We start from the raw sequence: 13,392 nt of genomic DNA, 5'->3' as shown, positions 1-13,392 counted from the left end.
GTGCGCATTCGCTGTCAAAATAAAGAAAAAAAACGCGCACAAGATATGAAGTTGCAACACGTGTTTGCATACATAAGATTTTCTGGAGGAGGACAGACATTTGTTTAGAACTCTTAAAGATGTCGAAGAAGCTCCTTTAAGCAATTACTTTGGTCTTCCTCCACCTCCAAGTCCGAACCACAAAAGAAGCGCGTATTCTCGGAAAAGTGTTTGCAGGAGGTGAGCTGGCTTCAAACAAATGATGAACGCACAGAGATGTGGTGCAGAATGTGCCGTGAAAATCCCACTCTAGCGGACAAAAACAGTGCTTTTTATATGGACGCAAACGCGCGTTGCAACTTCTTATCTGGAGCGCGTCTTTTATTTTGACAGCGAATGCGGACCACTTATGTGCACCCGTGTAAATAACATAATGTTCTGCCGGGTGTGTTGTTGGTTTTCTCTCGATTTCTGAGTCGACAAGCGCCTTTGTTACTGGGACCAGTCATTTTAAGAAAGGCCCCCATTAGAACCCATGAGAAATGCAAGAAATGCATTATTGCTCAGTCTGCAATATCTTTCCCAGAACAAACACCAATTGCAAATAACATACTAAAATAAACCTGAAAAAATCTGTTTAGAACAGCGTACTATGTTGCAAAGAGTGAACTACCACTGGCAAAATTTAGCAGTCTTTGCAAACTTCAAAAAGCAAATGGCCTAGATCTTGGTTCCACTTGTCTCTTACCCGTGACTTCAGTGGAAATTTCAAATTCAGGATCTGACACAGACTGATTCATGTCCTACACAGTTCTTACAAGTTCATAGAAATTTCTGTTCAATTAGAACCAAGTATTTGAGTTGATTATTGTAATTTTTATACAATGTTGTAATTTGTTTTTCAACAGTTTTTTGATTTGTTTTTTGTTTCCTTTACAATATTATACTTTAATGTATAATATTGTAAAGGAAACAAAACATCAATCAAAAAATTGCTCTCTTTTTTTATTTGGGCTACTTAAATTTATTTTGGGCTACCAAAAACTGAAGAGTCCCTGCCCGAAGGGCTACCAGGGATTTTGAAATTTTGAGAGCCCAGAGATATATTTATTTTTTAAATTACTTTTGTTTCAGCAACATTAAATTTAAAAAATGTACTTTTGAGTTAAAATATATATTTATAAGTTTAATAAATGACAAATTAAAAAGGCATGAACATTTTTTTGTATCGAAAAAATATCGAACCGTGACACCAAAGTATCGAACCGAACCGTGAATTTTGTGTATCGTTGCACCCCTAGTTATCTACGTAATACTAGTCAGATTAATCTCAGCACCAAACACTATAGAGTTCAGCACTGAACCAAAGTAACCAACCTTAATCATTTAAATAAGTTTATAATTGAAATAAGTTTATAATTTATTGACAGTGAGTTTTGAGAAAGTGACACAATTTTTCTTTTTCTTAGTCTGCTTATGCTTTATGCTTCAGCCAACATGCTTCAAAAGGCCCAACTTTAATGTCATATTGTAAGGTGCATTAGCACACTGGAACACAAACCATGTTGAAAGACCAAAAAACAATATTTCGAAAGGTTTAGGAACCCTGTTTGAAGTTTTTCAGTTTAAATCAACAGAAAGACCTGTTTGCTTTTACCCTATATTTGCATAAAAAATTTATGATTTGTTTACATATGGGTTACCATGTATATCTGAAAAAGGGGTATTTTCCTGTTGTTGTTTTTTTGGTTTTTTTTTCTTGTTTTTGCTGTTGTTGTTGTTGTTTTTTTTTTTTAGTTAATATGCTTATTTATTATTTAAAAATAATGTGCATTAGCACAGGTAGTACATTGAAAGTAGAAACTAACCAACTTGCATCTTTTAGTTGACAAGAACAGCTATACATAAATTATACTTTGTGCTTGGAGCAGTAATTTGTGTGCTTTTACTTGTGGATGCTGTACGACTCAGATATTTCATCCTTTTAAATCCAACATTATCTCTGTCTGCTCCCTCAGGGTCGATGGGAGAGTCAGCAGGATATCTACATGCCCTCTCAGTTTCCTCGCACCCTGCCCCGCCCAGCCTCCTCCCCTTCCACCTACTCTACCTCCCCGTCTTCATCAACTACTCCCTTCGGCACTCCTCCTCCACAGAACCAGGAACCAGAGCAAGGTAAACCCCTCCTTCTTTTCCCATCTCCTTTCTCTCTTCAATAAAACACTTTGGGCTCTGCTCATTGCTCCATCTTACTCCCCCAGCCATTCTTTTCTCCTCCTTTTTCTTCTGCCTGGATTCATCCACTTGAGCTGCTCACAGATTTCACCTTACTTTCTCTTCCACCTTGTCCTCTTTTGTCTGACGTTCCAAAGATATTTAACCACACCATCTGATGTTTCATTGTTCACATTATTAAATGCTAGATCCTCCATGTCCAGTGTGTTATCACACTATCTACCTGCTCTCTTTGTATTCATTTCTAGTGTAAAGGTCTCCATTCTCTCCTCATCTCCTTGAACAGAGCTTTTTTTTTTTAATGTCTGCTGTGATTAATCTGAATATTGTCTGTCAGTTAGTTGATTCATAGTGATTTCATGTTAATGTCAGTTTGAATCATTGTCACTGTGATGTCCTTCAGCGTAATTCTGTTTTGAAAATAAACAGAATTAATGATGTTTAAATAATTTCTCTTTCACAGTCCAGTAATTTAGAGTGTTTATGAAATCATATCCTAATGGCTGAAATCATCTTTGTGTTAGTTTTTTTGTTTAGTTTTTTTTTTTTTTTTTTTTTTTTTTTTGCCAGCTTCCTCTGTTAGTCTATCCCAGTATTGGGGTTTTTGCCATTTTCTGGACTCACTTTCAACTTCCAATCTTAATCTTTCATGCCTCCTCTACCTCCTGGACCTCCTCTTGTTTCCTTGCTTCCTTCCCTCTCTTCTGCCTCCTCCCTTCTCGCCTCGTCTTCCTCCTTCTCGCCTTCTTCCCTTCTTCCCCCCCTCCAGGTCGTTCAGGACTTGCTGCCTCTTATCTTTCAGTTAAGGCGCTGGTTCCCCAGATGCCCAAACTGCTCAAGTCTCTGTTTCCAGTGCGAGATGAGAAGAAGGAGCTGAGACCTTCGCCGCAAAACCAGCAGGTCAGCAGATGGTCCAGTGCAATTCCCTGGAAGCCTTGTATTGAGTTTGTTACATATCTGTAATAGATATAATATCACTTTTTTATTTTTCAACTTTTATTTTTAAATATTTGAACCATTATTCTAGGATCCTTACCTTACAATATAAAGCGCCTTGAGGTGACTGTTGTTATTTGGCAATTTCAATAAAACTGAAATGACCTGAACTAAATTGTAGACGGGTTAATCAGAATTGATTTCTACTCTTTCTGCCCATTGAAATAGTTTATTGATTGCAGGTGACATTTTTCACTCCATGTTATGAGTTCACACATAACCATACAGATGGTTACGTGTGGTTACACCACTAAGCAGTTTTTACCTGCGTTCCACACACTCACGCTGCAATCGGTGCATCGGTAGCAATTTGGGGTTCAACATCTTGCCCAGGACATTTCAGCATGCGTTAATAAGCTGTAATGCTGTAGCTGCACTCATGACCAGAGGTTTTCGCAGGCACAAGTTTGTTTGTTTTTTGTTGTTGTTGTTTTTTTATTCTTTCTTCAGGGTTTCATGGTTTCAGTAAAATATTGATGAATTATAATTGACAAATTAATGACTAAAAGAAAGTGTGCATTGTGCTGTTCTGTGTGGCATGCTGGCTATCAACTTATTGGTCAGATTTAGACTACTGGTGATCGATTCCTGCCATATCAGTGGTCCTAGCTGATCAGTTTGAGGATTTCTACTTACCCCCCACTTTTTAGAACTTCAAGTTATGAAAAGGAAGGCTCGAAAATGTAAATACTGACTCTTCATGTGCCAGTAGAAGTCGTTGTTTTTCACTATATCATAGAAACATCCATCCATTTTCTTCCACTTATTGGCTGCTTTCCAAGTCCCACAGTCTAACCAAGCCTGATAGGACTGCTCCTTCAGGCTGGGAGTTGAAGATTTCGTGGACGGTAGCCTCTGTCATACATTCCCAGTGCAACCTCACAGGTCCAACTCGCCACCAGCTGGTGATCAGTTGACAGCTCAGCACCTCTCTTCACCCGAGTGTCCAGAATGTATGGCTGGAGGAGCTAACCCCATTATGACACAATTACAAAATTGATCATCGAGCTGCCTGGGATGTCCTGGTGCCCTTATGGACACCCTTATGTTCAAACATGGTTTTCTGTGGACAAACTGTGGTTTGTACAGAAGTCCAGTAGTAGAACACCACTCAGGTGTGGCAGGCCAGTCACACCCCTCCAGGTCTCACTGACAGAATCCCCAGGTGGAGCACTGCCAAAGATAACTCCAGAGCTGTGTGTTGAGTTGAGCCTCACTATCTCTATCCAGTACTTCTCAACCTTACACATTAGCTCAGGCTCCTTCCCCACTGCTAGCCTTGGTAGCCAGGAATCGGCCCAGCACACACTGCATCCAGCCCTTCCTGTGGGTGGTGGACTTACGAAAGGGTGGGCCCATGGACTAAGGCCAGGCCACCAGGTGCTCGCCCTCTGGCACACTTCCGGGTCAGGAAAATGAAGGAACAAAGTGTATGAAATACACATTTTAGCAGTCTGAAAACTTTTGGCCATGACTGTAGTAAACGATCCTAATAATCATAATGTTGCATATGCAGCATGACATGATGTTAAATACATAGCATTGATTCAGTGCCATTAGCCTGCCACAGCCTGTTTATTTGCATTTCTTTTTTCTCTGTTGTGTCCTTGTCACTCAGCAGCACGTGCCTCGTATAGTGACCTCATCAGGAGGGGACGACAACAAAGGCAAGACCGAGACGGTGAGATTAAATCTAGTCTTATCCTTTACATGCTGTTTGGTTTATCGGTAACTTAATTTTAATCAGGTTTTTTAAGATTTTGTTTGAGATCAAAATAACATGAATACTTTTGATTAGTAATTTTTATTTGTAGTTTAATCCACTTGGTTCTTTGAGGAAAAACGGCATTAGGTAACCACAGTCTCTGTTTGTTTTCAGTTTGCAGCATTAGAGGATGATTTCACTTTTTTTCCCAAGTGTATTGCAAAAAACAAAAGTTGCCTCCATCAATCCCTGCTGTCCAATTTATCAACTAACAAGGGTCATTGCAACAGTCTGATAATGCACTTTTATAAATTCAGGGATACTAAAAGCAACTGAAGATCTAGTACCCAAATCACGCAGTCCCATAATACAGTTCTGTAGTTCTGTTTATTCTCTTCTTTCTCTGTAAGATGCATCCTTACTAGATTCCAATTCCACATCGGTTCTTAATGTGGTCCCATTGTAAGTTTTAATGAATTGCTCTTTATGTGCAGTTTAAGACCTTTTCAGCGATTCACTCATTAGCGTAATTGCATTGTGCTTGATTTATAGAACTGCACTAAATCTGTGCCGTAGCTCACCCTGTACACAGTAACGTATGCTTTAGCCTGATATGCACCTTGGGGCTCTATAGGGAGTCAACGCAGTCAAAAGATGAGATTCGCAGACCCTAGACTTCTTCCTGTCAAGTTTTATTTTGAAGGTTGATTACTGTTGTTGATTACTCTTTTGTTTTGCCTTGTCTGCATGCTCTTATCTGTCCCCCCGGTTTCCTGTAGACTGCTATTCTACGGCCCCCAGCCAAAGACAGACGGGCAGAGCTCCCAGAAGTCTCTCCTCTTCCTGTGCATGACCCGCATGACACCACCCCTCTCAGCCCCCTCAGCCAGTCGTCAAGCGGCTACTTCTCTGCTAGTGTTTCTACAGCTACCCTGTGTGACGTTCTCCAACCCTCCTCCTCATCCTCCTCCCTCCTGGCTGTCGAGACCACGTTACCCACAAACCCCCAGCAGCAGGGCGCTGACAGGAACGATATTGTGACCTCTCCTTCTCAGTTTGGTGCCAAGGTGTCAGTCGTCGCTTCGCCTGCTTCTCACAACTCAGCCAATCATAATAGCATCACGTCCGACGTCTCCTCCGAACAGAAGCTGATAAACTCCGGAGGAAATGAAGGCTTTGAGAGACTAGAGATCTTTGTGGATGATGATGAGCGAGGTGGTGAAGACGTGCTGCCTGATTGGCTGACAGAAGGAGCATATGTTACAGTAGGGAACAATAAGGCGGGGACGGTGCGCTACATTGGGGTGACACAGTTTGCTGAAGGAGTTTGGGTGGGGGTGGAGCTGGACACTCCTGTAGGTATGTATCCAGTTAAAAGGATCAGCGCAGTCCACCATAGTCCTAAATGTCTGTCGATTGATGGAGATGACCTTATGTTTGCAGGTAAGAACGACGGCTCCGTCGGAGGTCAGCGGTATTTCCACTGTAAGCCGGGTTACGGGGTGCTGGTCCGCCCAAACCGGCTGTCCTCCCGCGAGCGGACCAATCGGCAGACAGGGGAGTTTACCCCTTCTGCCCACGTCCCCATCCTGCGAGGAGAGGCCATTGTTACACGCCGAGGGGAGAATCGCAAATCCTGGAGCAGCTGAGACATGAAAACTAGGAGCCCACAATCGTCGTCCTCCTCCTCTCAGCTATGCAACAGGCTCATACTCTACAACTGACCTACTGCCTAACCTCCTACAGTTAGATTCTACACTCACTGCATCCATTCATAGAGTCTGGATGGATATAGAATAAACACGGTAAAGAGAACTTTCAAGAACAATTCAAGTAAGATAATGAAAGACTATGCAGGATATTTGGAAGTACGTGGGAGGACCAGTTGTCATGTGGGAAGATGATTAGCAGTCAGTGGGAAGACTGCTGAGACTGAATGAAAAGCAGAACTATTTGGACCAGGAGTGAGGACTGAACCCCGCAGGCTGGATGATGCTTTCTTAGCTGATATACAGGGATGCAAACATGTGGCTTTTTTGTGGTCACACTAGGGTAATTTGGTTGGGAGCAAGGTATTTTTACAGTGGGATGAAAGACTTTCAAAGGACGAGGCTAATGGATTTACTGGCCCCATCTTATTTTATTTTTTTTTGTTGTCGTTCATCTTTCACGATTAATTGTCAGCCTATAATAGTTGTTAAAAGAAGTCAAATGATCCTATTTGACCATAAAGATTTTATAAAGCTGACTATTAGGCAGTGAAGATTGGCGTCACTTTTCTTTGACATTTTATTTATTTATCTCAGTTCCTGAGTACCACAAACCTCAAATCATATTGTGGCAGTAGATATTTGCTGCGTTTTCACACTTGACATGTTTGTATCCCTGCATATGATGCCTCTACTTGATAGTCCAGAATTTAACGCTACGGTTGCCACCTTCCTGAACTCTCCAGGTCCAATTTGCAGACTGACACTTTGACTCTCCCTCTCGGACTCCTTTTTTTCCCATTTTCTTTTGAAGATTGATCCTCCCAGAATGTGCCTTCACCATGGCTTGGTTTGCATTTGTCTGTATATTTAACTCCTTGTAGCCGTGTTTGTGTTGAAGAGAATGCCTTGTGCTAAGTGTGAGGTGATCTCAGGGACTGCAGAGGGGAAAGCACAGTGTGCGTGTGTGTGTAAATGTTGTACAGTGTTGCTCTGTGTGTACGTTAATGTTGTAGTCGTGATGGTGTTAAAGATTAGCTTCGTACAGCAGGAATAGTCGTGACAAAGCCACTATGAAACTGGGAGGCTTTAAAAGTTGATTTTTGCACTGGAGACGTTGGATAAGGAGCTTCTGTACGTGAACAGAACATGTCTGTGGTTATGATGCAGCGACCAGATAAGGTAACGAGAACAGGTTGGCTTTCTTTGGTGTCGTCTTTGTTTTGTTTGTTTTATTCTTTTGTTTGTTTGGATTTTTAATCCCAGTCAGGATATTCCCATGTCCCTGAAAGTGACTGATGATATCCGGACACCAGGAGGCGCTGTTTGGGCAGCACCTTAGTGCTGTGGAGGTGGAAATGGGCAGAGTATGTGCTGAGGAAAAGAAAGTGACTTAAGCTTGAGAGAAGGGTGAATTTGCTTCTATGCATTTGATCTTTTTAAAAGTAAGTTTTTAGTCCTTGTTTCTTTATACTGACACAAATGGGAGAACGAGCTATGAGTACATTTTGGGAAAGTGTTAAACCCAGAGGCAGTCCTGACTGATCTGTGGAAGAAAATTTAAAAGATATCGTAGACATGTGGATTATTACTTTTTTTAAATTAGGTTTTATGAAACATTCCAGAGGGATGATGACATTTTTACACTGAATTTTATTCTTGTGATTTAATGTGATTTAAATTGTTTCAGTGCACCAAAGCACTATTAGGAGTGAAGATGGTATATGTGTTTGCAGTGCTTTTACAAGTTAAAGGACATCTATTATGCTTTTACTCATTTCCTGTACTGTATGTACTTTTACAGTGGTGAACGATCATATCTAAAATAAATGTTTGCACAAGTAATCCCTATAAGCCAAAATCTAAGGCTTTAAGCTTCTCAAAATGCTCTGTTTCAGACAGTTTTTATATTCTTGGCTCTATATGACCTAATCATCTCAGGTTAATCTCAGGAGCCAATCAGGAAAGGCATCCTGAAGCGAGGGGAATGGAGCTAAAATAGCTTATTTCATTCTATGAATTGAGGGGCTCCACTGAGTCCAACTATAATATAAATATGGGTTATTTTGAGTAAGTTGTCATTTAATCTGTTACATGATGGAAGTCCAAGGAGAGAGGCAAAAATTTGAAACATGTTAAATCTGTTTAAAGAGTTAAAGTGTCAGCCTTTCTTTTTAATTGTGACTCTCCCCCGAGTTTATGCAGCTTTCACAAGAGGCCTGACAAAAGGATGATATTCCAACATAAGTGATACAAAGCAAACTGTATTCAGTCACATGGGAAAGAATGAAAATCCTGGAAATGAGCATAATAGGTCTTCTTTAAAGGGCCAATCCAGTTCAGTTCACATTGAAAATTTTACTGCCTGTGAAAACGTCCTGTAGCTCTGAGGAGGAGCTCTGTACACCTGAGCAAATGACACTTTTCTATAAATTTATACCATGAAGCCACAGATGCATTAATCTCGTGGTGAGACTCTAATAAAAGCTGCTACTGAGTTGCATAATGGGAGATGTTTTTTGGAGGGTTCTGGAGTTTTGTTGGATTTTCCTTTTTAAATTCGGCGGTCCTTTTTGAAAAGGCAACACTAAATTTCTGGAGTAATGTCGAGACTGAGGTGAGGAAGTGTTCGGTTTGTCTCAGAGAGGGAGGATGAAGCACGGCCAGATGGCTTTAAAGGTGGAAAATAATTAATTTTGAACGTTCTTGGGGTATTTTAGCTCTATGGTTCCTTTAAAAGAGCCTCCCAATGAACTGAATAAGTTTTATTGAAGGATGAGGCAGGTTTTTGGTGTCTGTAATGGTTTTCAGGTTCCTGATGTTGATGATGGAACGGTTATCTGGATTACTGTGTGCTTATACTGTAAACACACTATGTCTGAACACTATCGTCTTTATGGATCCATCAGTGAAGTTACTATTTATGCTTAAATGCTTGTGTGCACGCAGTGATCGCACACAAGCTGGTAAAGCCTTTTTATTTGAATAAATAAATGTTGCACAAATGATTTAATTAAAATCGCTGCTATTAGCGTTGTAAATTTACCTGTAAATGAATCAGTTGATTACTCGTGTCTCATACTGTATGATAGATTGGATCTCAGTAGTAGTGTTTAATTCCCGAATTGACAAACAAAACTAAAGTCCGTGCTCCTGGTTCAGTGGCCCATATATTTTTATGACTTAGTAAAATTCTTCTGAATGAGGCACTTTGTCGTATGAGCCTTGAAGAAGCGATGGGCAGGATATTTTCTGGGTGAAGAATCACTTCTGTACAGGAAACTGATTGAAATATAAGATGAGGCTCCACAGTCTATTTTATTATCTGTGTATTTATTGTCTGGCCATAAAGTCCAGACCTCTGGAGTCCTCTTATTGGCTAGTTTCTGCCTGTTGTGTCATTAGTTAGCAGGTTGTGAAGTGCTCTGTCGGTTAGTTTTCAATAATGTGGTCTGTAACGGTTCGGTGGTAATAAAGGAAGTGTTCCTGTGTGCGTTTGTGTGTGTGGGTGAGTGTCGAGTGCACCTGTCTCTGATTCAGTTGTGTCTTTGAGTCGTTGCCAAGATGGGAAAATAACCGTCAGCGGCCGTTTCACGTACATTTCCTGGGACTTCAGCATAGAGCGGCAAGCCTTCGCCCTCGCTGCTCTACTGGCAAAAAATACTAATTCCCGTCCTGGTGTCTGCTCTGCTTTGTGTGTTTGAGATCACTTCAGGCTTCTGGATGTTCTTTTATGTTGTTGTGCCTCAGAAACCATGTGACCATGTATCTTTCACACACTTTTTTCATATCAACGCTTCAATTCATTTGCACAAACGCCTCCAGATGGAATTGAAGACTTAATTTCTGGAATTATTGTACATGTAAGAAGAAAAATACAAACTGGTTTTTTGTTTGTTTTGTTTTTTAAAGATGAAGTGGGTTTTTTCTTGTTTCAGATTACCTGTTTTTCTTCTCCTTCTCCTAGTATGATTATTTAAGATTACTCACTGTTTTCCTCCCAGAAGTTAAACTGTAAAATGTAGAGCTAAGCTCCAATGTAGATGGACTTCTCTTCCAGCACAATCTCCTGTTTAGCTCCCCATAGCAGTGGATCAAGTGTGATGAGGGCATAAAACAGATAAGAATATAGCTCTGTAGACTGCAGGATGCTCAAGATCCACACGTCAACAAGGGTCGATTTATTTTTCTTTTTTTTTAAAGAAGAACTGAACAAAAGGAAGTGTAGCGTTAGTAATTGCTGTTTGGATGAGTTTAATATTCTAGCTTCAATTCAATAGGCTCCATCTCTGCTGCAGTAGTTATAAAGATTAGAGGTAGAGATTGTTTCCATGACACTACCATCAGGACCACATTTAATTCTACTTGTATTCCTGTGATATGGATCCAAGCGTATGTCGGTCTGGACGAATCTTTTGTCCCTCGCAGTTTCTTTTTTTTAAGGTTTTTTGCTTTTATTTTGCTCATTTTCAATCCCATGTCTTTGCATCGTCTGTCGTACTGCCTGCAGCTGCATGCTGAGTATAGGATCACTGGTTTTGAGCAAACCCCCGCCTGCCTTAATGTGGCCTTCAACCTGGAGCCAGACTAGTTTCAGCAGCAACAATTTCAGCTCTGCTCTGTACTAAACTCAGCAGTATTCAAAAGGGTCATTCCAAAACCACAGAAAGCCAGTCTGGTTAAATTTTTAATGGTTTGGTCCACAGGAGCTGTCAGGTTTATTACTCTCTTCCAGTTAAAGGAAGGCTAATGTGTCGCCCCCTAGTGGGTACCATGCCTGACTTCCTCACAGGGAATTTTCTATATAGCTAGACAGTGAAATCTAACCTACCACTGCCCTGCAGCAGCAACCTAACAGCTACTTGGGATGAAATCTTATCTCCGAAATTGTATTTTCTTGGATTTGTGTTGGACAAAAGCATATTTTCCTGCCTGGGTAGTTAGTTTTCACCTTGAAACTACCTCTGGCCTTGCTTATGCCACCTCCTGCTCCGAGGCCCTTTTATAGTTTTTTTTTTTTTTTTTTTTTTTTTTTACAGCCTTTCACTGCTGGCAGCAAGTTCCTGTTTTCTGTGCTAGTATAAACTGCACAAATGAGCAATATGAGGGCATCGGGTGATGCATTGCCGCCTTGTTGCATGTGCATCATTTAAGATACAATGTCTGCTGGTGTATTTTAAAGGCTGTTATCAATATTCCTCTGAGGTACCAGCTGCCATATTTTTACCGAGCTGAGCGATTGGTGCTTGCCGAGTCAGAGAGTTTACTCCTCTTGTTACTCCTGCAAAAAACGACAACAAAAAATTATTTTCAGTCGTGTATCTTTTAACCCATTCAGCTGAAAATATTTAAATATTCAAGTGTTTGTTTATTGGGCTTCAGCCTGGTCAGCAGTATTAATAAAGCCCATCTATCATCTTAACTAATCATTATCAGTCACTGCTACTATTGATCCCTTAGGGCAGGTTTGTCCTGATGTGTCATTTGTATGTGTGAGTGCACCATCCAAGTGCTTGTTCGATGTATGTATGTGTGTGTATATATATGCTCATATTAAGAATTATAAAAGAAAAAATCTGAGCACAAGTTTGGGTTTTGATTAATTTAATTGTTTTATGTAATTATATGCTGCAATCCAAAGAATAAACATGTATTATAATAAGTTTTTTCTTTTTCTTTTTTTAAAACCATCTGAAGGCTAATCTGATAAGATTAAATAAAATTAAAAAAAAGAGGAATATTAACAGAGTATTTGTTTGTGCCTAGAAGATCTGATGCTTGAAGTTTTTAGAAATAACTGCATTTTGTTTGTTTCATTTGTTATCTCAAAACACAGCTGGCACCACTGGAACTTTTTTCCATTTTCTGGAACTTTACCTGTAATTTTACAGATTTCCTGTTGTGTTTCTTTCATGTGGAGAAACGGGTGTAATGTTGAAACAGCACTTATATAGTATACATAAATTCTTAATACTGGAAGACACCACAACTTTTTTGGGGGGTTTATTATGGACTTGTTTTACTGGTCAGCCCATTTAAGTTCAAATAAGGTCAAATGAATTGAAGTGAGTCAGTCTTGCTGCCAAGTTTTCATTAGACTGTGTAATTTGCTCAGATTATAGCACAGAATTAATCGTGCGTCCTCCGACGAACACTCCTCTGATTTAAAAATGTCACAGCTGAAAACTCAAATATACAAGTTAAGGCGGGATTGTTTACACCACTCAAGGCCAAGACAAAAAGTTATTAGGTACTTTAAAATCACTTTAATTCCAGTCAGATTCATTACAAAACTCATTTAAAGGATACCTCAGCCTTCAACTTGGTGTATTAATTGATGTGGCTCAAACTGCTTTAACTACAACTAAGTCGAGTTTAAAACAGATTTATTTCTTTATGTAGAAAATATCTATTTTCTTAAGACTTCAGAGCTTCTGCTTTTTCCAAATTGGTAACTGAGCCACATTAACAGGAAATACAGAAGCTTAAACTGGAATTATTTTGTTAATACTGTGGAACATATATTCCTTTAACCCAATACACGTCTCTGCATTTAATATCTGGCTTTCTTCCTCTTCATGGCTTTTGTCTCGTCTCCTTCATCAATCCAACCAGTAGCTGCAGATGGCTGCTCCATCCTGAGCCTAGAGGTTTCTTCCTGTTAAAAGAGTGTTTGTCTTTCCCACTGTCACCAAATCTCTTGCTCATATGGGGTGTGATTGTTAGGGTTTCTCAGTATTTTAGGGTTTTACCTTAACCTCCTAGGAC

At 40.1% G+C, this 13,392-nt stretch overlaps 1 protein-coding gene across 7 annotated transcripts in view; it reads left to right on the top strand.

Annotated features, from left to right (window-relative positions):
- Positions 1-12,286, top strand: part of kif13ba (kinesin family member 13Ba) — a 51,783-nt gene extending 39,497 nt beyond the window's left edge. For 4 of the 7 annotated variants that reach the window (XM_004539766.3, XM_004539765.4, XM_023154861.3 and 1 more), the window contains exons 35-39: positions 1,998-2,154; positions 2,984-3,114; positions 4,829-4,891; positions 5,695-6,274; positions 6,359-12,286. In XM_004539766.3, the coding sequence (XP_004539823.3) occupies positions 1,998-2,154; positions 2,984-3,114; positions 4,829-4,891; positions 5,695-6,274; positions 6,359-6,564 (1,137 nt within the window). In that variant the 3' untranslated portion in view covers positions 6,565-12,286. The remainder of the gene's footprint in view (positions 1-1,997; positions 2,155-2,983; positions 3,115-4,828; positions 4,892-5,694; positions 6,275-6,358) is intronic. The other 3 variants (XM_076891810.1, XM_004539769.4, XM_004539768.4) reach the window with 3 other exon arrangements.
- The last annotated feature ends 1,106 nt before the right edge of the window (positions 12,287-13,392 follow it).

This window comes from Maylandia zebra, linkage group LG1 (assembly GCF_041146795.1).
Source record: "Maylandia zebra isolate NMK-2024a linkage group LG1, Mzebra_GT3a, whole genome shotgun sequence".
NCBI lineage: Eukaryota > Metazoa > Chordata > Actinopteri > Cichliformes > Cichlidae > Maylandia > Maylandia zebra.
Note: the sequence above shows the minus strand (reverse complement) of the source record. Positions and strands in the feature narration are given on the sequence as shown.